At 35.0% G+C, this 24,509-nt stretch overlaps 1 protein-coding gene across 2 annotated transcripts in view; it reads left to right on the top strand.

Annotated features, from left to right (window-relative positions):
• Positions 1-24,509, top strand: part of EXOC5 (exocyst complex component 5) — a 59,119-nt gene that overhangs the window by 10,090 nt on the left and 24,520 nt on the right. For both annotated transcript variants that reach the window (XM_038544804.1, XM_038544805.1), the window contains exons 2-7: positions 8,615-8,709; positions 9,353-9,500; positions 11,265-11,459; positions 16,048-16,112; positions 19,149-19,177; positions 20,343-20,452. In XM_038544804.1, the coding sequence (XP_038400732.1) occupies positions 8,615-8,709; positions 9,353-9,500; positions 11,265-11,459; positions 16,048-16,112; positions 19,149-19,177; positions 20,343-20,452 (642 nt within the window). The remainder of the gene's footprint in view (positions 1-8,614; positions 8,710-9,352; positions 9,501-11,264; positions 11,460-16,047; positions 16,113-19,148; positions 19,178-20,342; positions 20,453-24,509) is intronic.

The raw sequence follows: 24,509 nt of genomic DNA, 5'->3' as shown, positions 1-24,509 counted from the left end.
GAGTTTTGTTTTGCTTTTTTGGAACTTTCATTCCATTGAGAGCAGTAGCTGATGCATCTTAAACTCTTTTGATAATTTGATTACCTTTGAAGATAAAACCTGCACTTTGCTTCCAGGACACTGTTCTCTCCTGATTTTTCTTCCTCCTCCTCCTACTGGTCCCTCCTGCTTTGCCTCTTTTGTTCAGTCCTTTTCCTCCATCTATCTGAATGTTATTGACGTGCTCTTCTTCCTAGATGTCTTCTAGTTCTCAGATTTTAAATAACTCTAAAATTATATCTAGCTCTAGTTTCTTCCCTGTAATACAAACTTATTTTTCTGATTTTATACTCTACATTTTCAGTTAACTGCGCATCTAATCTAATAGGTATTCACAACACATCATATGCAAAACAGAAATTGTTTCCTCACTCCCTCTTTCCATTTCTTTCTAGTCTTGGTAAATAACACCTCCCACCATTCACACAGTTGTTCAGGCTGCAATCTTCCATGAGTAATCATGATTTCCTTTTTAAATTTCTTCCCACATCCAATCCAGCAATTTGTATGAATACATCCTTTAAAATGTGATGACCCTGATCATTCCTTAGCACCTCCATCAGTATCATTTTCGTCTGAGCCATTATCATTATCTCTTGACTATTGCAGTGTTGCAGGTTGAGTTCTCTGAAAAGCAGACTTTAAGACTGAGTTTAGTGTGGAGAATATTTACTAGGAGGGACCCTTGGGATGAGTATCTGTGAAGGGGCAGGGTAAGGATGCATGATTGAACCTATGGAGGAATAGAGTTACAGTGCTGACCCATTGACAGTGTTGTTGGCCCCAGTAGGGAGTTCTGGAACAAAAATGAACTGTCAGAGTTGTCCTGCTTTGGACCAAAAGTGGTTAGGCCTTTATATCCCTGTCTTAAGTATTGCTAGACCACACTGGGAAAGGTATAACATTGAGTGAGTTGGTTCTCTGCAGCTGAGATGATCCCAGAGAATACTGCCAGCTGAAGGCTCTCTGATAGGACAGCACTGCTGGGGGCTAGAACAAATCCCTTCTTGAAGGGAGGTCTGGATAATATATCACTGTGTCCACCCCAGACTACCCATGTGCCACTAGACTCCACTTTTTCATATACATTTGGAGCAGCTCCTCTGGCATTCCAGTTGGGAGAAAAATTAGAAGGTTGGTAGGATAAACTATGGCTCCCACTGTTGTGGCTGGTTTCAGGTTACAACTGATACTATTCTGTTTCCCTTCTCTGCTCTCCATTCTAATACCCCCTTACCTTCAGCTAATGCCTCTGCTACTCTTGGTGGCTTAACTGGTTACCATACCCTTCTTAGGCCAGAGTTGCTATGCTTGTCTGTGTACTTTCAGAATTGTCAAAGGAATACCAAGAGATCTCCATGAAGAGATCTATGTGTCACAAATATTATTCCTGTACCTATTATATAATAGCAGCCCTGCCTCCTGATGAGAATCAGTTGCCCTCTGCCAAAGATGGTCACTCCTGTTCTTGCCTTTATCTGCTGGATATAAGCAGCCAAAGTGCCCAGGCAGCATTTGTAGCTATAGTTTAATAGGGCTCTTATTATATTCCCAAGTAAAGTGATTTTTTGCCTTTGGAGACCAAGACCTCTAACTCTAGACCCCAGAATTGTAGGAATAGCAAGTACAAATTGAGAGTCCGTATAAGCAGGACCACTTAGGCTTTTATGCTTTGTTCTCGGACTCATGTTTTTCTTGTGGGAATACAGCATCATATAAAGGTTTTAAATTCTGAATATATACTGCATTTTGGAGAATAGTGGTCCATCTTTATAGTTACTGTCTCTGAACTGGCACTTCAGCTGTGCCTCCAGTAGGCTGTTCCATTGCCCTATCAGACTGCTAGCTTCTGGGTGGTGTGGTTTGCAATATGACTAGTGGAACCATGGTCACCTCCTTTGCTGTAAAATGAGTCTTTTGGTTTCAGGTGGGATCCAATGCCACAGAAACACTCCTGAGGAGAGGCATACCCAACTCAAATGTTTCTATTCTTGTCAGAATGAATTACTTGTCTAGAATGGAAAGGAACTAATGTAACCAACTTACCACCACATGGTTGATTAGTCTACTTGAAGGATGTGGCTGTTTCAGGGGCTTAGAGTTGGTCTCTATCATTGTTAGGCTAGATACTCAGCTTTGACAGTAAGGATCAGCTTTTGTAAGTAGGACCTCATGCTGTTGGGGCCGTGTTGTCTCTGTACTGTATTCTTTTGTTCATGTCCTCAGTATGCTAATGCTGGGCAAAGGCTGTCTGATGTCAACTGGCTGTCATTTTGTCTGCTTGGTGGTTTGATTCTTCTTCCATGGTAGATAATCCTGTTGTGGGGTTAACATATGATACAAAGATCTTCACACTCTGTGCCCGCTTACATGTATCTCCACATGCCTCTCCGATTCCTCCATCAGTCTTCTAATATATTTCTTCTCGTAGCCAGGCCCTTTACCATTGTCTATAAGTCTACATATGTATCCTAACCTAAGATCTGTTCTCTGTCCGCCTAAAATAATGACCAGGTGTATTTCCCAAAGTCTTGCCTTTTGAGAGAATTTTTTTTCTTCCCACCGAATTTCAGGGTCACATCAGTGAGATTTTAATTGCAGCTGCTGTACATTTATATTGGTAACCACATGCCTAGCCAATTCTCCACAAGCCAGGCTCAGACTTTTTCCTTCTCCACCAGCTGATTGTAGAAGATCCCCCATAAGGTTATACATGTTAATTGAAAGAGGGATGCTAGCACAATAATGGTAGAAGACATGGGAGTTTGGGCTTCGGCTTATGTAGTTTATTTTCTAGTTCTGTTCCTACTTAATTCAGGTTTATCAGAATCAAGCATGATTATTATTAGTTCCTCAATACACTTGACATAATAACTTGATGAGTCTATTTGAACCCACCGCGTGCTGTATAGTTCTGGATACATCCTCTGTGATTAGGTATCCTGTCTACCAGGTCCAGTAGCACACTGGGAATTATTTCTCAAAAGATCTATAATTCTCTGCTATAGATGACATGGTCCTGCTTTATTATCCAGTGATTTGTGTTGTGATTATCCTGCTGGGGCTTGCCACAACTCTACTTGACATTGTTTCCCAATACTGATACCTTTAATACTTTAGTAAACATTGATTCCTTTAATACTATTGGGTCTGTGAAGTTGTATGCCCCAGATAGCAGGGTTGGTTGTTTGGCCCCTGTTTGTGCAGAGAGCCCTTTCCTGCTTTTGTGTCACTTGTTGTATATGCCAGAGCATGTGTGCTCTGCATCCAGAACCTGGAAAGGTCTATCAGGTGGTGTGTCTTTCTTTGTGATGGAAGATGCAAGGTACAATAATTGTCCTTTACTTTGGGTGAGATGTCCTGGCATGCCCCTGACTACCTTAAAATTTTACTGGTTCAGTGTGCCCTTGAATCTTTGTATAGTATATAAAAGTCTCTTAAGAAGATGTATCTTGCCAAGACCCCTCCAATAGTGTCAGTTACGTATGATGGGTCTGTAAGATGTTCTGCAGAATGTTCACATTGTACAGATCATGTTTAATAGAGATAGGGGAGTTCACAGAGTCTTGAAGCAAAACTGCAAATGTATACCATTGTCAGTTCAATGTGACTGAACTGTCTGATCCTCTTATTTAATAGGAGTAGAAAATAATGTATTTGCCAAACCATTGGCCATGTACCATAAGGCTGGGAGATACTACATCTGGCATAACAGATGTAATAGGCTATTTTTTGGTTGATTTTTGAGATAATCGCCTTCTAGGATTTGTCTGATTTCTGTAAGACCCAGACTAATGAATCAAATGAGAAAATTATGGGAATGTCACCACAGCATTCTTTAGATAAGGGGTTGGCAACCTTATAGCCCATGAGATAGATACCTGTTTTTAAAGTTTTATTGATATACTGCTGTGCCTATTTGTTTACTTATTGTCTATGGCTGCATTTGTACTATGACTACAGAGTGGAATGGTTGTAAGAAAGACTATAAGGCATATAGGCCTAAAATACTTACTCTCTGGCTCTTTAAGAAAAAAAAATAGCTGATCCTTGTTTTAGAGCTTTAAGAGTTGTACTGAATTTTGTCATTCCACTTGGTTTACAACATTGAGTAAGGGCAATTTCAGAACCTTCTTGAACTTCCCCACTATAAAGCTCTTACTATGAAGGACCCAATTTGGAAGTTACATCAGCCAACAGATGTGTCTATTGCTACTACATATTTGTAGACTGGGGAAGTGGCCAGTAGTTGGGCTAATGGTCCCACTGGATCTTGGCTAGCAATCTGTTTATTACTTGGTTCCCATATGTCCTCACTGTCTTGAGTCCATGATGCTTAAAGTCAGTCAAGTTATCAGTATCAGCTAGGACCTTGTATACAACAGACCTCAAAATGTTTGCCTGTTCCCATTTCCCCAGTGTACAGTTAGTTACTCAAGTATATGGTCATAGATAGCTATTTTGGGAAGGAAGAGTAGAATCATTATTGCATATATTTGCTAGCATGTTGCAGAGTTCTTCCTTCTGGCCCTTTCTTCAATTAATAGCTGGAAGTATATAATGATACATCCCTACAGGACCTTGATGCAAGCTCTGGACTCTGACTACCTCTTCTGTGCCTCATCTACAACTATTCTCCCCTTTGCTCACTCTGCTTTAGTGAATTTGGACTTTTGGCATTTTCACATACTGTTTGTTCTCTGTACTTGGAGCATTCCTTTCCTACATGGCTTACTTCTTAACTGCATTCAGGTCTTTGTTCAACATTTATTTTCTTAGAGAGGCCTTGCCTGATCACTTTTACCAAAATAACTATAATCAATCATTCTATCCTTTTTAGTTTTCTTCATAGTTCTTATTTACCGTGAATCTGTTCATTTGTCTGTCACTCCCTTTCCTGACATCCATAGGGGTAGAGATTTTTCTCCTGCCTTGTTTACTGCTATTTCATATAATGGCAACATGTAGTAAATTCTTCATGAATATTTCTTGAATGAAGGAATATTGTATTTTGAGAAAATTGAAATATTTCAAATGAAAAAATGCATATTTTTTACCATGTTAATATTTGTTGATGTATAAATTTTTGGACATATCATTTAGTAAAATTAGCATATTGAAATTGATGAACACTATAAATTTCAATGAAATTTAGTTGAAAATTGCAACTACTGAATAATAATGAAATTAATAACATATGAGAACTACGATTATTAAGTATGCATATGTAAAAGTTAAGGGAAAGGAACATGATTACTTAGTAAAGTTATTTAATAAGAATATTGTGGACTTTTGGAAGAGCTGACTACTTCCTAAATTAATTTAGCTTCTTTTTTTAAAAAAATTTTTATTTATTTATTCATGGAGAGACACAAAAAGGCAGAGACAAAGGCAGAGGGAGGGAGAAGCAGGCTCCCTGCAAGCCCAATGCAGGACTCGATCCTGGTTACCCAGGATCAGGCCCTGAGCCAAAGGACGACGCTCAACCACTGAGCCACCCAGGCATCCCAGTTCAGTTTCTTTTAAAGAAAAAGCTCTGGATTTTACCAGAAGTGAAAATTCGGACCTCTGAAGTTAGATAAATCTGTGTGACTTTGGATTAAAGTCAGATTTAATTAAATTTCTGAGTAGCTCATTTTCTAAAGTTTTAAGTAGCTCTAAACATAAATTCCTTTCTCTTGAGTCAAAATTCCCAATTTATATATGCAAGTCAAGAATTGGTAGACATCAACTTTTGTCTTGACAGAAAGTGAGTAGAGAGAGATATGATTATCTAAATGATGATATGCTTACAAAATGAGTTAATTACATTTCAGAGGTCTAAAACTTTTTTTGTGGGATATCTAATTCATTCTTAGGATTTAATTCTCAAACATGTCAGTGCATAGATAAATGATTTTTTTTTTTAATAGCTGGCAATCTTGTTTATTTACTGTGCCTTCATCCTATCAGATAGCTTTCCTATAACGGAAATTTTACAAGAGAAACCAGATTAATATGACTGCTATTTTTCAGTTATTCGACCACGATAAAAGAGACTTTTATAGGTAAAATGTAGTCTTTAAGATTTTTTTAATACCTATGTATATTATTTTGTGTTCTTCTTGAGGTTTACTTTCTTTTTTTTTTTAGCAACTAGTGATATTAATAGTCATAAAGGCTACATGGTTTTCTTATATGAACAGTTTGAAAGTTGATCTTGGATCCTATGTATATAGAAAGGCATGTGACAGTGTATCAGTTGTCTGATAAAATTATTGGTTTTCATTATTGGTGGGTCTTTTGATTAGAATGTTTATAAATAGAAGTTTTAAAAGTCATGGTCAGTGATGTTCATGTACCTTCATCTGATAGTTTTCACCTTTTTAGCTTCACCTGTTATGCTTATCATCTAACTTTAGGTACAGGGAACTACTTGTAGTTTCCTATAGGTGACATTCAGTTTTACATAGCAGTCGAACAGAACGATTTAAATCTCAGCTCAGCTTCTGTTATCTTGGGTAAGTAATTCTCCTAATCTTAGTGTCCTCATCATAAAGTGGGGATAAAATAGGCCCTCCTTATAGGTCTTATGAAGAGAGTAGTAAATGAGAGAATGCCTGTAAAGTGTTTATGTGAGCTGTTATATTTGTTGGTACATATTCCTATTTTTATTATGATGGTTTTTATTATGATGGTTACTCATAGTCTGACTGAAATTCATCCTCTCATTCCTTCTCTCACATGAGACTGGTGAAGCATTCTCTCAAGTATCAGTGTGATGATGAAGATAATGATAAAAAAGAATAAGGTTATTATCTATTGGCCTTAATTATCACCTCTCGTTCCTCCAGATGAGGTTCTTGTGAACCAGCCCATCTTACTTCTGAGTTTCTGTAATAGGTTAAGTTCTATCTTCTCTTTCCCTAATGGTCTAGAAAAATATTTGTTCCATTATTGCCTGGCTGATTTTTCTTCTTTCTTCTGGTCTCATAAGTGACCTAGCATAAGTGTTAGGTCCTCAGAAAGTTTGCCTGATGTAATGCCTGCTTCTTTGCAGTCTTTTATCTCTTACTGTCTTCCATTATCTCTGTTCCTGTTGTATAGTGTTAGATCTAAGACTTTTCCTTCCCTCATATTTATTACAATTGTAACTAATGTCTGTAATTGTTTAATGTTGGCATCCTTACATAGAAGACCGTTTCTCTGAGGCCTTGCAGGAACCCTGTCTGTTGACTTGACATCTATATTCTTAGTGCCTACCACTGTGCCCAGAACATAGCAGTTGCTCAGCAAAATTTGCCGAAAAAATACCCATTTCTATTGCACAGCTACCTGTAGAGGTAACATCTTAGCAGTGTTAATATTAAAATTTGCGTAAATTCTTAATTTTACTTATCAGATACAACTGCATTCTTTATAATTTTTCCTCTGTTAAGCTGTGAGTTTCTTGAGGTTGCAGTTTTCTAGTATATCTTTTTAATCCAGAGCCTATCAGAATGTTTGGCACTGGAAATTTTATTGTTCAGTGAATGTTTATCAATGAAAATATGTTTTTAAAATATGATTAACAAATGGAAAATTTTGCAGATAATAAGAATTCAAACTGGAATCACCACCATGCTACTAGTTTAAGTAACACACTAAGTGGGAGGCAATATTTGATAGCCATTTGCAGTAAAGAAGGTAATATGAAAAATACGTAAATTAGTGTGTGTATTCTAAAAAGTTCATTGTCAGCTAATGGTGAATATTTGGAAATTTAGTTTCTTGATTGGGTCTTCTAATAGTCTTTTTTTCATAATTAATGCTTTTTCCTGAGAAAATTTAGAAAACTGTGTCCTGCTTTTTTCATCAGTATTATATGGGAACATTTTTTCTCATTGCATTTAATTTTTTCAGTCTGATTTTAATAGGAACATAGTTTTTCATCCTTTAAGTTTGTCATAATTTTTCAATAATGGTTTTATTGAATATATAACCTATTTTTAGGTATTATATATAATACTCAGTGAACTTTCTGCAGAAATTGTTGTATTCATATCTGCTTTTTCCTTAGAATTTTAAAAGTAGAATTACTGAGTTAAAAGGTTTGAGCATTTCTAATACTGTTGATGTTACCAAATCATTATCTGTTGCCCTCCAAAAGTATTGTATCTGTTCATTTCTAACAAAAATGAGGGTGAAGAAAATTTCAGTTTACTCTCTTGTATTGCAAAGTATAATTACTAAAACCTTGTTAGTGTGTGAGGTTAAAAATAGTGATAATTTAACCTTATTTGATTACTAGTGAGGCCACATATATTTCATGTTTCTTGTATGTTTTCTATAAATTGTGTCCTTTGCTCATTTTTCCATTGAGATATTCTAACTAATCACAATATTGTTCTAATATTTTAATATCCTAATTTTAATTAATTTGTTTATTGATTTTTAAATTGAAAAAGCTTTGTACAATCTAATAATATCAGTGTATTTAAATGGTAATTTAATTCCATTGTAAGCTCTCACATAATAGAACATGTTTCATTTTTGCAAGTAGCATTAAGTTATCTTCTATGAAACATTTTAAAAGAACATTTATTTTGTAAACTAGGAGCCTTTTGTAGCAGATGAGTATATTGAACGACTTGTGTGGAGAACCCCAGGAGGAGGCTCTAGAGGGGGACCTGAAGCTTTTGATCCCAAAAGGTGAAGTAAAAAAAAAAAATTTTTCCCCGTAGATCCAGTCTAGTACAAATTTGTGTTTAGAATAGAGGTGACTATTGAAATTCCTTCCAAGGTTTGTGTAAAGGGATTTTAGTTAAATACTTGGCAAATAAAGACACAAGCACTGATTTATTTTCTCTTATATTTCTTTTATTTTAGAGAAGGACTTTAACTGGTGTGAGGGTAGGGATTATATATATAAGAATTTCATATTTTCTCCAATTTGTAATTAGAAAAGATTCTTATATCTCTAAAATAAATTCATGTTGAATATGTTGATTTAAGTGTAGTTGTAAATCAGAGGAACAGAAAGTCACTCTTCATGGAATGCACAATATTATTTTTATGTATTTTATAAAAATATTTTTGTACTTCATGTATATAGATATATTTTTATCTTTTTGACTATTTTCTATAGAATTGGTTTCTATTCTGGAAGGTAGTAGAGATCCTGGGTGAGGTTTTCAATCTTGTCAAAGATAATCCCTAGGATGCTATCAAGAAAATTAACATGATCACCCCTACTTCAAGGAATGCTTATTGATACTTTATTATAAGTGAACTGGCCAGCTCCTAATGATTAATCATAGATGGATTGATACATACTCTAATTTTCCTCTGTTAGGTTATTAGAAGAATTTGTAAATCATATTCAAGAACTCCAGATAATGGATGAAAGGATTCAAAGGAAAGTAGAGAAACTAGAGCAACAGTGTCAGAAAGAAGCCAAGGAATTTGCCAAGAAGGTACAAGAGCTCCAGAAAAGCAATCAGGTAAACATTTAAGCTGTGAATAATATATACAGGTTATAATATCTCTTTATTTCTTTCCACTTAATTGAGTTCTTTAAAAATTCTAGTCAAATAATAGTAACTGTTGAGGTTTCTTTCAAATGTTCCTATCCTTAGGGAAAAGCATCAGTGAATTGTTATCAAGCACTCTTAGCACTGACTTGCTGTTGATCCTTGATTTAGAATCATAGTACTCCCTTCTTAGGCTAAAGTAGTATGTAGTACAGTCACAGTGCAAACTTTGAAGAATGACCCTTTAGCAGATCTGCATTTTTAGGGGTTCATGATTAGCTTGGATATTTAAGTAGTGATTTGTATTCTCATTAAGCATAAAACAAAGTAATACCAGAACACCTATTACTTCAATCCAATTTTTCCCTAGTCTGGGAAGTTTTACAGAAGTCATGGAGTATATGCCCTCATGAGAATTGTGGTATAACTAGAGGAGAGTGGATACAGGACTCTTCTTCAATCCATTTTGGAGTAAAATCAAATTATCAGTATGGTTCTGGGGTAAGTAGGCCAAATTTCTTAGCTGTTCTTAAGTCCTAAACTGAATCTGGAACCTGTGAACCCATTTTACAGCCTGGGCCAGATCCTGGAACTTGATTGCCATTTATAAGTCTAGTTCATGGAGTGATGTTTAGCATTGCTGCCTCCCAGGGGCTGTTTTTCCTTAGTGTTAGGGATTAGCAAACTGATTTCTGCTCAAACGTTATTTGATTTCCTTCACTTAAGTATATATATGGCTGTGAGAAAATATTTAATAAAGTCAGTAATTTATGTAAGATAGAGAATGTGTTTTAAAGTAGTTAAAGTGATAGATTCCAAATACTTCAGTTTTCTCTTGGTAATATATAATAGTATAAATAGTTAATCTATCAGGTTTGGAGATAGTCTGCTCTGCCACTTACTAGCTATATAATTTCAAGCAACTTCCCTGTGCTTCAGTTTTTTTCCATCTATAAAATAGGTTGTTATAAGGAATAAATAAGTAAATACGTGTAATATATGCTTAGAACACTCTGGCACAGAGAAAGTCCTTACTGTATATTTGCAGCTCCGATCTCTCACACCTCGTAAAGTTAGAACAAAAGTGCCATACTGAATTATCAGCAATTTTGGTTTTGGCAGTTCTAAGGTATTCATTGTACATAATTTTCAAATATCACAAGACAAAGGAGAAGAATATGTTAGGAAGTATTGTACCTTTGCCTTTAATTGAATAATTGTTATAGTTTTTATGTTTTCAAAACTGGGCAAGAACCATCTTACCTTATTTCTGATTCTAGCATCGTTCTTCAAATATTTAAAATAAATTTTAAATGCTCTGTTTTTAAGTAGTGCCTTTTATTTCTTAATATTTTTGACTCCATGTAGTAGCAAGCAAATTGTTCAGAACACTACACTGGTTCCTTTGATACTTAGTTCATTGTTTTCAGAATCAGTGTTTAGGATTAAATGGTACTGGGAATATTGTTAAACAGGATACTATTTTATTGCCCTAACAAATGTTCATGTTAAAATATTATTTTAATAGTTAAGGATATAAAAGTGTGCAAAGGATTCAGATCATGCAGTACTAATGGGCATAAATTGTTTTTGTAGTTTAGCTCACATATAACTTCTATTATCTTTAGTTACCTAAGTTACAGTAGAGATGAGATTGGGGTCTAGTTTTGATATTAATTCACTTGTAAACTGGGTTCTCTGATTGTATTTTATGCTTATGCACATTTTTCGTAGGTTGCCTTTCAACATTTCCAAGAACTAGATGAGCACATCAGCTATGTAGCAACCAAAGTTTGTCACCTTGGAGACCAGTTGGAAGGGGTAAACACACCTAGACAACGGGCAGTTGAGGCTCAGAAATTGATGAAATACTTTAATGAATTTCTAGATGGAGAATTGAAGTCTGATGTTTTTACAAATTCTGAAAAGGTGAGCACTGTTAGAAGGATAAAAGAAAACTGCATCATTAATAACAACGTCCAAATTATGAGCTTCGTTTATTACTTTCCAATTATTACTTTCAATTCACCAAGTAGCTGACTTATTAAAATTTTTATTCAGAAATGTGTATTAGTATACTTACCTGCAGATAACTGATGAAGTATGTATATTCAGATTTTTAATTTGATAATTGGAAATTTTGTTTATGAAATTATGTGTGTTTTGAAAATGCTGAGGTAACTGTACTAGTAAGTATTTCTTTTCTGTAGTTGACTTTTAATATTCACAGAATTTAATAGTTCTATTCCATTGAGTGAGGGGGTGGCTTGACCTAAATCACTAATAGCCTGAAGTATCTTTCTGCACAAGGAATTCAGAGCTCCTAATTTCTATTATTTTAATAAAGAGCTCTTATAAAGAATTCAAGCATAGTTTGGACCAAAGAAAATTGAAAATTCTGAATTATGTTAATCCTTTTCATAGCACTTGTCACTTAATACTTGACTAAGGGTATATGGTATTGGCTGTTCTACAGTCTTGAAAGGTTATTTAGATGACTTCCTTCCTCCAGGGATGAGGGAATCAAAATGCATGAAATAAATAGACCTTCTTTTTTTTTTTTTTTAAGAAATTATTTATTTATTTGACAAGGACAGAGAGTACAAGTAAGGGGGGTGGCAGGAAGAGGCAGAGTGAGAAGGAGAAGCAGGCTTCTGCTGAGCAGAGAGTTTATGGCCATGGGTCTGGATCCCAGGATGCTGAAATCAGGACCTGAGCCAAAGCAGACACAACCAACTGAGCCACCCAGGTGCTCCAAAAATAGACATTCTTATAGATAGTATTATATACACATGGTAACATTGTGGACTAATATATGAATACAGTCTCCCTGGTTTATTCCAAGTTTACTCCATGGACTGGTTTTGATAGTGGAATGTTAAAAGTTAAGTATTGTTGAAGTTTACTTTGAATTAAGCAACACATTTTTGTGAGTAGGAACTATATGGGCTTAGCATATTTTAAATAATGAGTTTAAGCAATTGTATTTATAGTATAAAGTTGAATTGACAATATTAAAAACATTGTCATACTTAAAATCTTGTAAAATGGTGGCAATACTCAGCTTTTATTAGAGTTATGTGATTTTTAAGCATAAGAGTTAAATATATACATACAGACATACACCCCACAACTTGAACAGTGAACTGTTTTTCAGGATAGTTAATGGAATGCTTTTATTTTATGTTTCCTAAATATACACATATATATTTATAATATAAAAGTATGTATATTATAAATATGTTTTAAACATGAAAAATTATATATAATTTAAATTTTATAACTTGGATTACCTTGGATTATACCTGTTGCATTATGTAATTTATATATGCTGTTATAAACCAAATCCAGATATTTTATCCAATGTGAGTTGGCCTGTTTATTTGAATGCAGCTCAAAGCAGCCAGTTAGGATCTAGAGAAAAAAATATTTTAAAATTGACTGATCATACATATTTTTAATCTGATTTGTATTGCTTGTAATATTTTACATCATGAAATTAAGTCCTTTACACTTTCATTTAAACATTTTAATTATCCTCAGGTAATTATATAGTTTTTGGTATTGTTACCTCTTAAATTTGGGGTTTTTTTTTGTTTGTTTTTGGTTTTTATTTTTAAATGTAAATGGACCATGCACTTTATTAATTTTTTTTCCAGCTTTTATTCATCTATTTGAGAGAGAGAGAGCACAAGCAGGGGGAGTGGCAGGCAGAGGGAGAGGGAGAAGCCGACTTGCCACTGAGCAGGCAACCCAGTGTGGGGCTCCGTACCAGGACCCCTAGATCATGACCTGAGCCTAACCACCTGAGCTACCCAGATGCCCCAAGTTTTGAGGTTTTAATTGAAAGAAAAAGTCTTGGGATCCCTGGGTGGCGCAGCGGTTTGGCGCCTGCCTTTGGCCCAGGGCGCGATCCTGGAGACCCAGGATCAAATCCCACGTCAGGCTCCTGGTGCATGGAGTCTGCTTCTCCCTCTGCCTGTGTCTCTGCCTCTCTCTCTCTCTCTCTCTCTCTCTCTCTCTGTGACTATCATAAATAAATTAAAAGAAAAGATTTAAAAAAAAATGAAAGAAAAAGTCTTAATATTGCTGGTTCATTCACTTGGTCACTTAGCTATCTATAATTTTTGAGGTATAAATATAAATTAACAGTTTAAGTGAATTCTTCTTCATCTCTTCTATATTCCATTTTCTTTCATCTTATATTCCCTTTTTTTTTCTTAAGATTTATTTATTTGAGAGAAAAAAGCATGCACACATGCAGGGAGGAGGGGCAAAGGGAGGGGGGGAGGGAATCTCAAGTAGATTCCCCACTCAGTGCAGAGCGAGGAGCCTAATGTGGCACTTGATGCTGGGCCCAATCTCATGACCTGGAGATCATGATCTGAGCCAAAACCAAGTGGTTCAACTGACTGAGCCACCCAGGTGCCCTGTATTCCCTTTTTCTTATTTTCTATTCCTTATTTCTCCAGTTGTCTTGTTTTTCTCTCATGTTTTCCATAAGTTTTGGGTTATTGTTTGCTAATTATGAATCATTATTTTTGTCTTGGTACTATCACAGTTAACTGCCCTTAGGAACTCATATATGATAATTGCTAATTGTCAGATAAACTTCTGGCTATCTCAATTTCTACCTTGCCAAAGGAAAGAAAAGGCAAATTAGCCACATAGTGAGGGAGGTGTGTGATAGTGGAAGGAATTGGAATGAGATAAGATATCAACACATCATCTTCCTGCTCCATAGTCATTTTTGTTTTTTAAATCTTTGCTTTTCAGAATCTTTTAATTTTCTTCCCTAGAAAAGACCAGTTTTATAGCCATAGTATATATTGCCTCTTACCTCTATTCTTAACAAAGTATGTTAGTTGTTTTTCTCCTAGAATCACAGCTTATTGTGCTTCATGTAGATCATACATGATGACCCTAATTATCTTTTTTTTTTTTAAGATTTTATTTATTTACCCAGACACACAGAGAGAGAGGGGGGGGGGGGGCAGAGACACAGGCAGAGGAAGAAGCAGGCTCCATGCAGGGAGCCCAATGTGGGACTCAATCCTGGTACTCCGCGATCACGCCCTGAGTCCAAGGCAGATGCTCAACCACTGAGCCACCCAGGCGTCCCAACTCTAATTATCTTTAACACTGTTTGCTAGCATAAGTGGTCTATCACCGCACTCTAGATATAAGCAAATTATTAGATTATGGACTTGACAACTTCTGTACTTACTATAGTTTAACTGATAGATGACCTTAAGAACCATTGTGCTTTAAATGATTCTTACAAAATAGTTACCTGTAGAAATTCAATGAAATCAAGTGTTATTTGTTACTATATTCCTACTACATTGAAGCAGAATTAACAAACAGCACATCATGGGGACTTCCACCTCTTAAAAGATCAAGAACAAATTCCTGATGGAAACAGGACTGGCTGTGGACCAGGCAGGTCTTTTCTCAAGGGGGATATTGGTGAGAAGAAAAGGATGGACATTGCTAGTCCAACTAAATGGCATGGTGAAAAGTGATATTGCAGTGGTACATGTGCAGTAGGATTGAGTGAGTGTTTGATAACTGAAAATGACAGTAACATGCTGATTGGGAAAGAAGAAATAACTGAACCGAAATGCTAACTATATTCACTATTGTTTGACAACAGTGATATCCTGTCTTTGGCCCTGCTGTTATCCACTGTTGCTTGCTAGACTTCACATGATTAGAAAGATCTAATGTTTTTAGCTCTTCCTTCATGTTCTTAAGAGTCTCTTTTTATTCTTTAGCGTAAAAGAAAGCGGGTGAGCATAAAATCAGTTACTGAAAGTGTGCCAAAATAAAACTCAGTACTTATGTGGCATTTTAAAAAAATGAATATTATATAACTCCCTACACATTAGTGTAAGTTCAGTCACACATTTGCATTTTAGGAACTTTAGACCCTTGGCCTGAGTCCTTTAGTTCTACAACATAAATAAGTACACACGTTTCTGTACCATGTTTCATTCAGGAGACTTCATATTAAATTTGTTTGATCTTTGCTTTTAGAACAAGTTTTATAAATTTATGTATTTATTAAATGACAGGTATTTCTGTTGTTTTATGCATTTAAAGTGAGATACATGCAGCAATATGATTTGAATTATTTTCATAAATCTTATTTGTCTTTTTTGGGTTCATAAACCAGAAGAGACAGATACTCTTGCCTTCAGCAAACAATGATTTGAAATTTTTCCAAGTAACCTTGAACTGCAGGTTTCATTGGGAAGAGACTGAGACATTATAAAATCACAAAATTTCAATACCAGAAAGATAGATGTTTATGTTTTATTGACTCATTATTGGTGATATCCCAAATGTATTTCTGCTCCTCACAAGGTTTTATTTTTGTGGATTTTAAAAGAAAATTGTTGGAGGGTCTGTGTACATACATAGGGGAATATAACTGTTTTCAAATACAGAAATATTTTTGATATGCATAAGGGCATTTTTTTTTTAATTATTGCTTTCACTTATTTTTGAATAGATAAAGGAGGCAGCAGACATCATTCAGAAGTTGCATTTAATCGCCCAGGAGTTACCTTTTGACAGGCAAGTTTATTTCTCAAGAGCTAATTTGGATATATGTTATAATTCATAGATAAAGTTGTGTTTTCCCTCTGTGGTTTTGCTTATTCAACAAGAATTTATTCAGTACCTCCTTTGTACAAGGTATAGTATATTAGAGTTGGTTGAAAAAGTATGGTCTTTTAATATCTACCTTTAATGATACACCTTGAAATACTTTGGATCCTTTGCCTTTCTTCTAAAATTGCTGAAGGAGAATCATGAAATTTACAAAAGTGATATTTTGAATTTTCATTTTTTGGACTTTGATAACCTGAGTAGGAGAGAACAGGAAAAATTGAAACGGGGTCATTCAGCTGCTTTTTCTTATATCTAGGTGAGAATTCTTAAACTTTGGGGTTTTAAACACTATAGCTGATGAAAGCTATAAAGTTTCTTCAGATAACTCAGATACACACAGATTATTATATACATACAGATTATTATATACTTCTTGGAATTTTAGACTCTTAGCCAATCCACAGACTCCTCCTAGGGATATCAGGCTAAGGAACCCTGCCTTAGATGCAAAGCCCTAGCGCCATTAGCTAAGTCAGGTATTAATGGTTTTATTTTAAAAAGAAACTTCATGGAGAAGGAGATTTTTTTCAGGATTTCCTTTAGTCAGTAGAATGTCAGACTTTTTAATAAAATCTTGGTAGTAGAAGTTTCCTTATGTGAATGTTTGAAAAATTAAGTCTTTTCCTATAATAGACAATATATCTATTATTAATTAGTAGACAATATATCTATTATTAATTTTGGCAGTACTTGAGGATCCTTGGGTGCAGGTAGAATATAAATGGATTGCTATACTTAAAACTAGCAGTACAAACAGAATGAGAATGAATTCCCTACCCCCAAAATAGATCTTATTTTATTCCCAAATCTGAATTATCATATAGAATTAGCAGTAATGGTCATATATCACTTAGCTATTGCTAATAATCTCATGTTTTCCTGGCAATATGAGTCATGATTTTTAATGAATAGTTCTGTTTTATTTATTAAAATATTATACTAGGGTTAGAAAAATTCTTATATATTTTATGAAGAAATATTAAGTCATTAAAACATAGTTAAATCGGAAAAAATCTTTTGGTATATTGTTACAATTTATTGAAGCAATTGCCAATGTTCATTAATTTTGTTTTAAAATATATTTTGAGGGATACCTGGGTAGCTCAGTCAGTTAAGTGTCTGCCCCAGGGTCCTAGGATCGAGCCCTGTGTCAGGCTCCCTGTTCAGTGAGGAGTCTGCTTCTCCCTCTGCCCCTCCCTTGCTTGTGCATGCATGTGCTCACTCTCTCTTTCTCTCCAATAAATAAAGAAAATCTTTTTATATATAAATAAATAAAATCTCATATATACATAGATGAAACAAATTAGAAATGGGATCAACAAAACAAATATTTCAATGTATTGCTGTGTCCTCAGCAAGAATTATCATTCCCATCTCCTTTGTTTATTAATTGATTTCTAATATTTATATATTTAAATTATTTCTAAACCTAACATGGGGCTCGAACTCACAACCCAGAAATGAGAGCTGCATACTGTACTGACTGAGCCAACCGGGCACCTCATGAGTAATGATTTTTAAAGTCACCCGCAGAAACTTCTCTTTATTTCATTTCAGAGTTGGACCATTTATTTAAGTGGGTAAAATGTGTGGCTCACAATAGGTGCTTGATAATTATTGGATAATTTCTCCATCCTATTCGGCATATACTCATCTTCTTCCACTTCTCAGTTATATACTTATTTTGCAGTTTTGTTTTTCTCTACCAAGCCTTGGAATTGGATATATATCCTGATTAGATTTAATTTTTTTCACAAAGGTCATTATGGACTTACATCCACTCTCTTTTTCACCATGACTTTGATACATAAATTTTGTATAACTCTATAAATTTTTATTACCTTCTTTATTTGTCTTTGCCATCTCTTTTGCCAGTCATTTTCCTCTCTCCAAACTGATTGTATAGCATCTCTCAACATTAATTTTCCATGTTGTACCTTCTCCCTTGATAATTAAGATTTTAAAATTTCTAGTGTATGGTAATATGTGATATTTTAGTTTTTGAATTTGCAAAGGTTGAATGGTAAGTCTGTAAGACACATTGTTGGGTCCTTTTATGGCTTCTGTTTTATTTTTTATATACTTATTTTATCATTGTTTTTCTTTTAATTAACAATAATGGAATTTTATATGAAAAAATCCCAACAGAAGAGGCAAATAGACAAGTATCAAGGAATTTAAAATGTTAGTGAATATAAGTCGGGACAACTCATTGCTGGAGCTGGTGGAGTTGTTAATGCCTCATTAAGAACTTCTCCCTCTTTAATAACAAGTTATGGTCATTCAGTGTGAAGTTTGTAAATGAGAACCAGCTACCCACTCTGAATTGCCCAAATTCAGTTTTGTTACCTGGCCTGCTTACTGTCAGTATTCTTTCCCTTCTTGCTGGCGCCAGCTGCCTGAATTACAGCGGCGCTTCAGGAAGGGGGAAGCGAAGGAAGGAAGGAAGGAAGAAGGAAGGAAGGAAGGGAAGGAAGGAAGGAAGGAAGGGAAGAAGGAAGGAAGGAAGAAGGAAGGAAGGACACGGAAGGAAGGAAGGAAAAGGAAGGAGGAAGGAAGGAAGGAGAGGAAGGGAAGGAAGGAAGGGAAGGAAGGAGGAAGGAGGAAGGAAGGACGGAAGAAGGATCCTTCTTGGGAATTCCTCAAAGAAGGGAACGTATCCGTCATTACTTATGGTCCTTCATACCACATTCCTTCCTTCCTTCCTTCCTTCCTTCCTTCCTTCCTTCCTTCCTTCCTTCCTTCCTTCCTTCCTTCCTTCCTTCCTTCCTTCCTTCCTTCCTTCCTTCCTTCCTTCCTTCCTTCCTTCCTTCCTTCCACCTTTAGTACAAAGGGTTTGCTTATAGCCTCCAGACCCTTTTCCCGCTTTTATTAACATCTTAGATTACTATGGTACATTTGTCACTATTAATAAGCGTTATCATTGATTTTATTTTTCAGATTTTCAGAAGTAAAATCCAAAATTGCAAGTAAGTAGGGGTTCTGTTTATTTAATAGTTTTAAATAAATGATAAAGATACTTGTGTAAAAGAAAAAAACTAAAAGGAGATATTGGAAACAATGTCATCCTCCCACCCCATCCCTGAGTTTGACTCTTCTTCCTTGAAACCATCATTACCAGTTTCTTGGGTATTCTTCCAGAGTATGCTTTGGATATACAGGAATAGGACATAAATCATGGATGTATATGTAGAATTTAGTTTTACTGTCACTGGTTATTTTAAAATAATTGGCTAGCATACCGTACAAATAGCTTTATACCATGTGTTTTTAATTTAACAATATATCTTGGAGATTGTTTTATATCTATACACATATCTCTAAAGTAGATTATTTTTCTTAAAAGCCAAGCTCATTTGAACATTTCAGTACCTATATAACTCCTTACATGATTAATTTTATTCTTTCTAGTTTTTGAATTGTATTTTAAGTAGGTCAGTCTACATCTCTGGAAAAGCCACTATATTTGCAGGTCCCCATGGTAACCTGAGTTACATTTGGGATGCCATTACATAGAAGGTTCAAAGAGCCACCTGTTTTCCCGAAAGTGATACATCAGAATGGCATAGATAGTTGGACTTCTGGCAATGTTTTTGACTATTATAGCTTAGTCCAAAGTTCAGGTTTTCATTCAGAACATTAGTAGCCACAATAATGTAATGAATCAGATACCATATATTATCTTAAGGTGAGATTTGATGTTGAATCCACCATTGTTCGTGGTAAAAACCTCTCTATTAAGGACTTTTATAGTCCTCTTTACCCTTTCTATAGCCTTAGAGAGATTTAAGATTTTTTCCTTTTACTATCAGAAATGAAATCCAGAGGTTTATCTCAGTCAGTTACTTCTTTAAATAACAGTGGTAAATGGTAATCAGATGGAGTTCAGCTATTTTACTGGTTGGGAAGATTTTATTGTCTTGAAAGTATAAATTTATATATTGTAGTATATTATAAGGCTAGATTCACTGCCTATAATTTCATATTGTTTTTATAATTCTTTAAAAAGAAAGCTAGATCTATACTCATTATATTTGTAAATAAATCATATGTTTGTAAATAACTTCAATATCCTTGTCTATCTCATTGTAGCTGAAGAGTTTGTTTTTTTTTTTTTTTTTTTTTTTTTTTTAGGTAAATACCATGACTTAGAATGCCAGCTAATTCAAGAGTTTACCAGTGCTCAAAGAAGAGGTGAAATCTCCAGAATGAGAGAAGTAGCTGCAGTTTTGCTTCATTTTAAGGTAAATAGTAATAATAAAAATGAAGATTAGTTTTCAAGATTGTGGAGATTGTATAAATTCGATATATTATAGTCTCTGATTTTATTATAGTTGTATGAATATATCACAGTGATAATTTTTATTGTATTGAGCAATTTGAATATATGTCACATCTCCATGTTTTATTTTTGTTTTTTGTTTTTTGTCTTTTTTAAAGATTTTATTTATTCATGAGAAACACAGAGAGAGAGGCAGAGACACAGGCAGAGAGAGAAGCAGGCTCCATGCAGGGAGCCTGATGTGGGACTCGATCCCGGGTCTCCAGGATCAGGCCCTGGGCCGAGGGCGGTGCTAAACCACTGAGCCACCTGGGCTGCCCTCACATCTCCATGTTATATTTTATATTTTAATATTGTATATCTAATAATATTTATCTGAATTTTTATATTGATTGACATAGAAAATCATTCTTTTTGTATTTTTATTAATTTTTTCAGTCAAACATGTTATGAAATAGGTCAAAAGCAAGAAGACGTAACCTTAAGTATCTGGTGGAATGTAGGAACCAGAGAGTATGAAATGTAACTAGTAAAAGGTTTAAATTTAATCCAGAGGATCTCAGTTGGTAATACAAAGGAATATTGTCTTCTTGAAATTTGCATTAGGGACAGAATCCCTGTATGACAACGTATTTCTGCAAAGAAAGTGCTTAAAGAAATAGTGTTTCCTTAGTTTCAGACCACAATGCTATGAAACTAAAGTCAATCACAAGAAAAATTTTGGAAAAACCATGAATACATGGAGGTAAAAGAACATCCTACCCAGAATGAATGGGTCAACCAGGAAATCAAAGAAGAATTTAAAAAATACATGGAAGCAAATGAAAATGAAAACATGACAGCCCAAAACCTCAGCAAAGGTGGTCCTAAGAGGGAAGCAAAACAGGCCTTCCTCAAAGAGCAAGAAAAGTCTCAAAAACACAATCTAACTTTACACCTAAAGGAGCTGGAAAAAGAGCAGCAAATAAAGCTGTTTAGCAAAAAAATCTAAAGCCAACAAGAGAAGGGAAATAATAAAGGTGAGAGCAGAAATAAATGATAATAGAAATTTTTTAAATAGCAGAACAGATGAACAAAACTAGAAGTTGATTCTTTGAAAGAATTAACAAAATTAATAAACCCCTAGCCAGACTTGAAAAGAGAAAGATCCAAATAAATCATGAATGAAAGAGATCACAACCAACACCACAGAAATGCAAACAATTAGAATATTATGAGCAATTATATGCCAACAAATTAGGCAGTCTGAGAGAAATGGATAAATTCCTAGAAACATATAAAGTACCAAAACTAAAACGGGAAGAAATAGAAAATCTAAGTAGACCCATAACCTGCAAGGAAATTGAATCAAGTAATCAAAAATCTCCCAACAAACGAGTCCAGGTCCAGATGACTTCCCAGAGGAATTCTACCAAACATTTAAAGAAGAATGAATACCTATCCTCTGAACTATTCCAAAAAGTAGAAGTGGAAGGAAAACTCATTCTGTGAGGCCAGTATTACCTTGATCTCAAAATCAGACAGAGATCTCCCCTAAAAAGAATTACAGACCAATATCCCTGGTGAACATGGATACAGAAATTCTCAACAAGAATAATATTAGCTAATCAAATCCAACAGTACATTAAGAGGATTGTTCACCACCACCGAGTGGGATTTATTCCTGCATTGCAGGGGTAAGATTCAGCATCTGCAAATCAATCAGTGTGATAGACCATATTAATAAAAGAAATGATAACCATATGATCCTAATAAAAGAAATGATAGCCATATGATCCTCTCAAAAGATGCAAAAAAAAGCATTTGATAAAATAAACATATTTTCTTGATAAAATACAGCATCTTTCTTGAAGAAAGTAGGGATAGATGGGACATACATAAACATAATAAAGGCCATCTATGAAAGACCCACAGCTAAAATCATCCGCAGTAGGGAAAAACTGAGAGCTTTTTTCCTAAGGTCAAGAACATGACAGGGATGTCGACTCTTATCACTATTGTTGAACATAGTACTGGAAGTCCTAGCTTTCTCAATCAGACAACAAAAAGAAAAGGCATCCAGATCATCAAGGAAGAAGGCAAGCTTTCACTCTTCACAGACAGCATGATACTTTGTAGAAAACCCAAATGACTCCACCAAAAAAGCTGCTACAGTGGATACAGAAATTCAGCAATGTTGAAGGAAATAAAATTGTACTGAAGTCTGTTGAATTTCTATGTACCAATAATGAAGCAGCAAAAAGAAAAATTAAGAAGTTGATTTCATTAACAATTGCACCAAGAACCACAAAATACCTAGGAATAAACCTAACCAAAGAGAGAAAGGATCTGTACTTTGAAAACTATAGAACACTTGTGAAAGAAATTGAGGAGGACACAAAGAAATAGGAAAACATTCCATATTCATGGACTGGAAGAATACGTTTTCTTAAAATGTCTATACTACCCAAGGCAATCTGCACATTCATTGCAATCCCTATCAAAATAATACCAGCAGTTTTCACAGAGCTGGAGCAAACAATCCTAAAATTTGTATAGGACAGGAAGAGAATAGCCAGATAGCCAAAGTAATGTTGAAAAGAAAGCTAAAGCTAGAGACATCACAATTGGTATTACCCAAACTATATTACAAAGCTGTAATCATTATGACAGTGTAGTATTGGCACAAAAACAGACACATAGATCATTGGAACAGAATAGAGAACCCAGTGGTGAACCCACAACTATATGATCAACTAATCTTTGACAAAGCTGGAAAGAATATCCAATGGAAAAAAAGTCTCTTTAACAGTATTGGGAAAATTGTACAGCCACACGCAGAAGAATGAAACTAGAGTATTTTCTTACATCATACACTAAAAAACTCAAAATGGATGGAAGACCTAAATGTGAGACCAGAATGCATCAAAATCCTAGAAGAAAACACAGGTAGCAACCTCTTTGACCTCGGCCATAGCAACTACTCACTAGACATGTGAAACAAAAGCGAAAATGAACTATTGGGACTTCAAAATAAAAAGCTTCTGCACAGCAAAGGAAACAATCAACAAAACTAAAAGGCAATGTATGGAATGCGAGAAGATATTTGCAAATGACGTATCTGATAAAGGGTGCTAGAATCCAAAATCTTTAAGACTTACGAAACTCAACACGCAAAAAAAAAAAAAAAAAAAAAAAAATTCAGTCAGAAATGGGCAGAAGACTGAAGAGGCATTTCATTTAAAAAAAATGTACAAATGGCCAACAGATAAATGAAAAATGCTCAACATCATCTGGCATCACAGACACAAATCAAAACCACAATGAGATACCACCTCACAGAATGTCTAAAATTAACAAGTCAGGAAACAACAGATGTTGGTGAGGATGAGGAGGAAAGGGAACCTTCCTCTTACACTGTTGGTGAGAATACAAACTAGAAATGGTGTATAGGTTCCTCAAAAAGTTAAAAATAGAGCTATCTTATCCAGCAATTGTATTATTAGGTATTTACCCAAAGAATACAAAAGCACTGATTCGAAGGGGTGCATGCACACTAAGGTTGATAGCAGCAATATCCACAATAGCCAGAATATGTAAAGAACCCAGATATCATCAACTGATGAATGGATAAAGAAGATGTGTGTGTGTGTTTGTGTGTATGTGTGTGTATACACAATGTAATACTACTCAGCCATCAGAAAGAATAAAGTCTTGCCATTTGCAGTGATGTGGATGGAACTAGAGTATATTATGCTAAGCAAAATAAGTCAGGCAGAAAAAGACAAATGCCATATGATTTCACTCATATGTAGAATTTAAGAAAGAAAACAGATGAACATAGGGGAAGAGAAGGAAAAATAAGATAAAAACAAAGGGAGGCAAACTGTAAAAAACCTTTTTTTGAAGATTTTTATTTATTTGACAGAGCAAAAGCAGGGGAGCTGCAGAAGGAGAGGGAGAAGCAGGCTCCCCACTGAGCAGGGAGCCCAACGTGGGGCTCGATCCCAGCACCCTGGGATCATGACCTGAGCCAAAGG

This window comes from Canis lupus, chromosome 8 (genome assembly GCF_011100685.1).
Source record: "Canis lupus familiaris isolate Mischka breed German Shepherd chromosome 8, alternate assembly UU_Cfam_GSD_1.0, whole genome shotgun sequence".
Taxonomy (NCBI): Eukaryota; Metazoa; Chordata; class Mammalia; order Carnivora; family Canidae; genus Canis; species Canis lupus.
The sequence above is the reverse complement of the archived record's forward strand: the minus strand, read 5'-3'. Positions and strand labels throughout refer to the sequence as shown.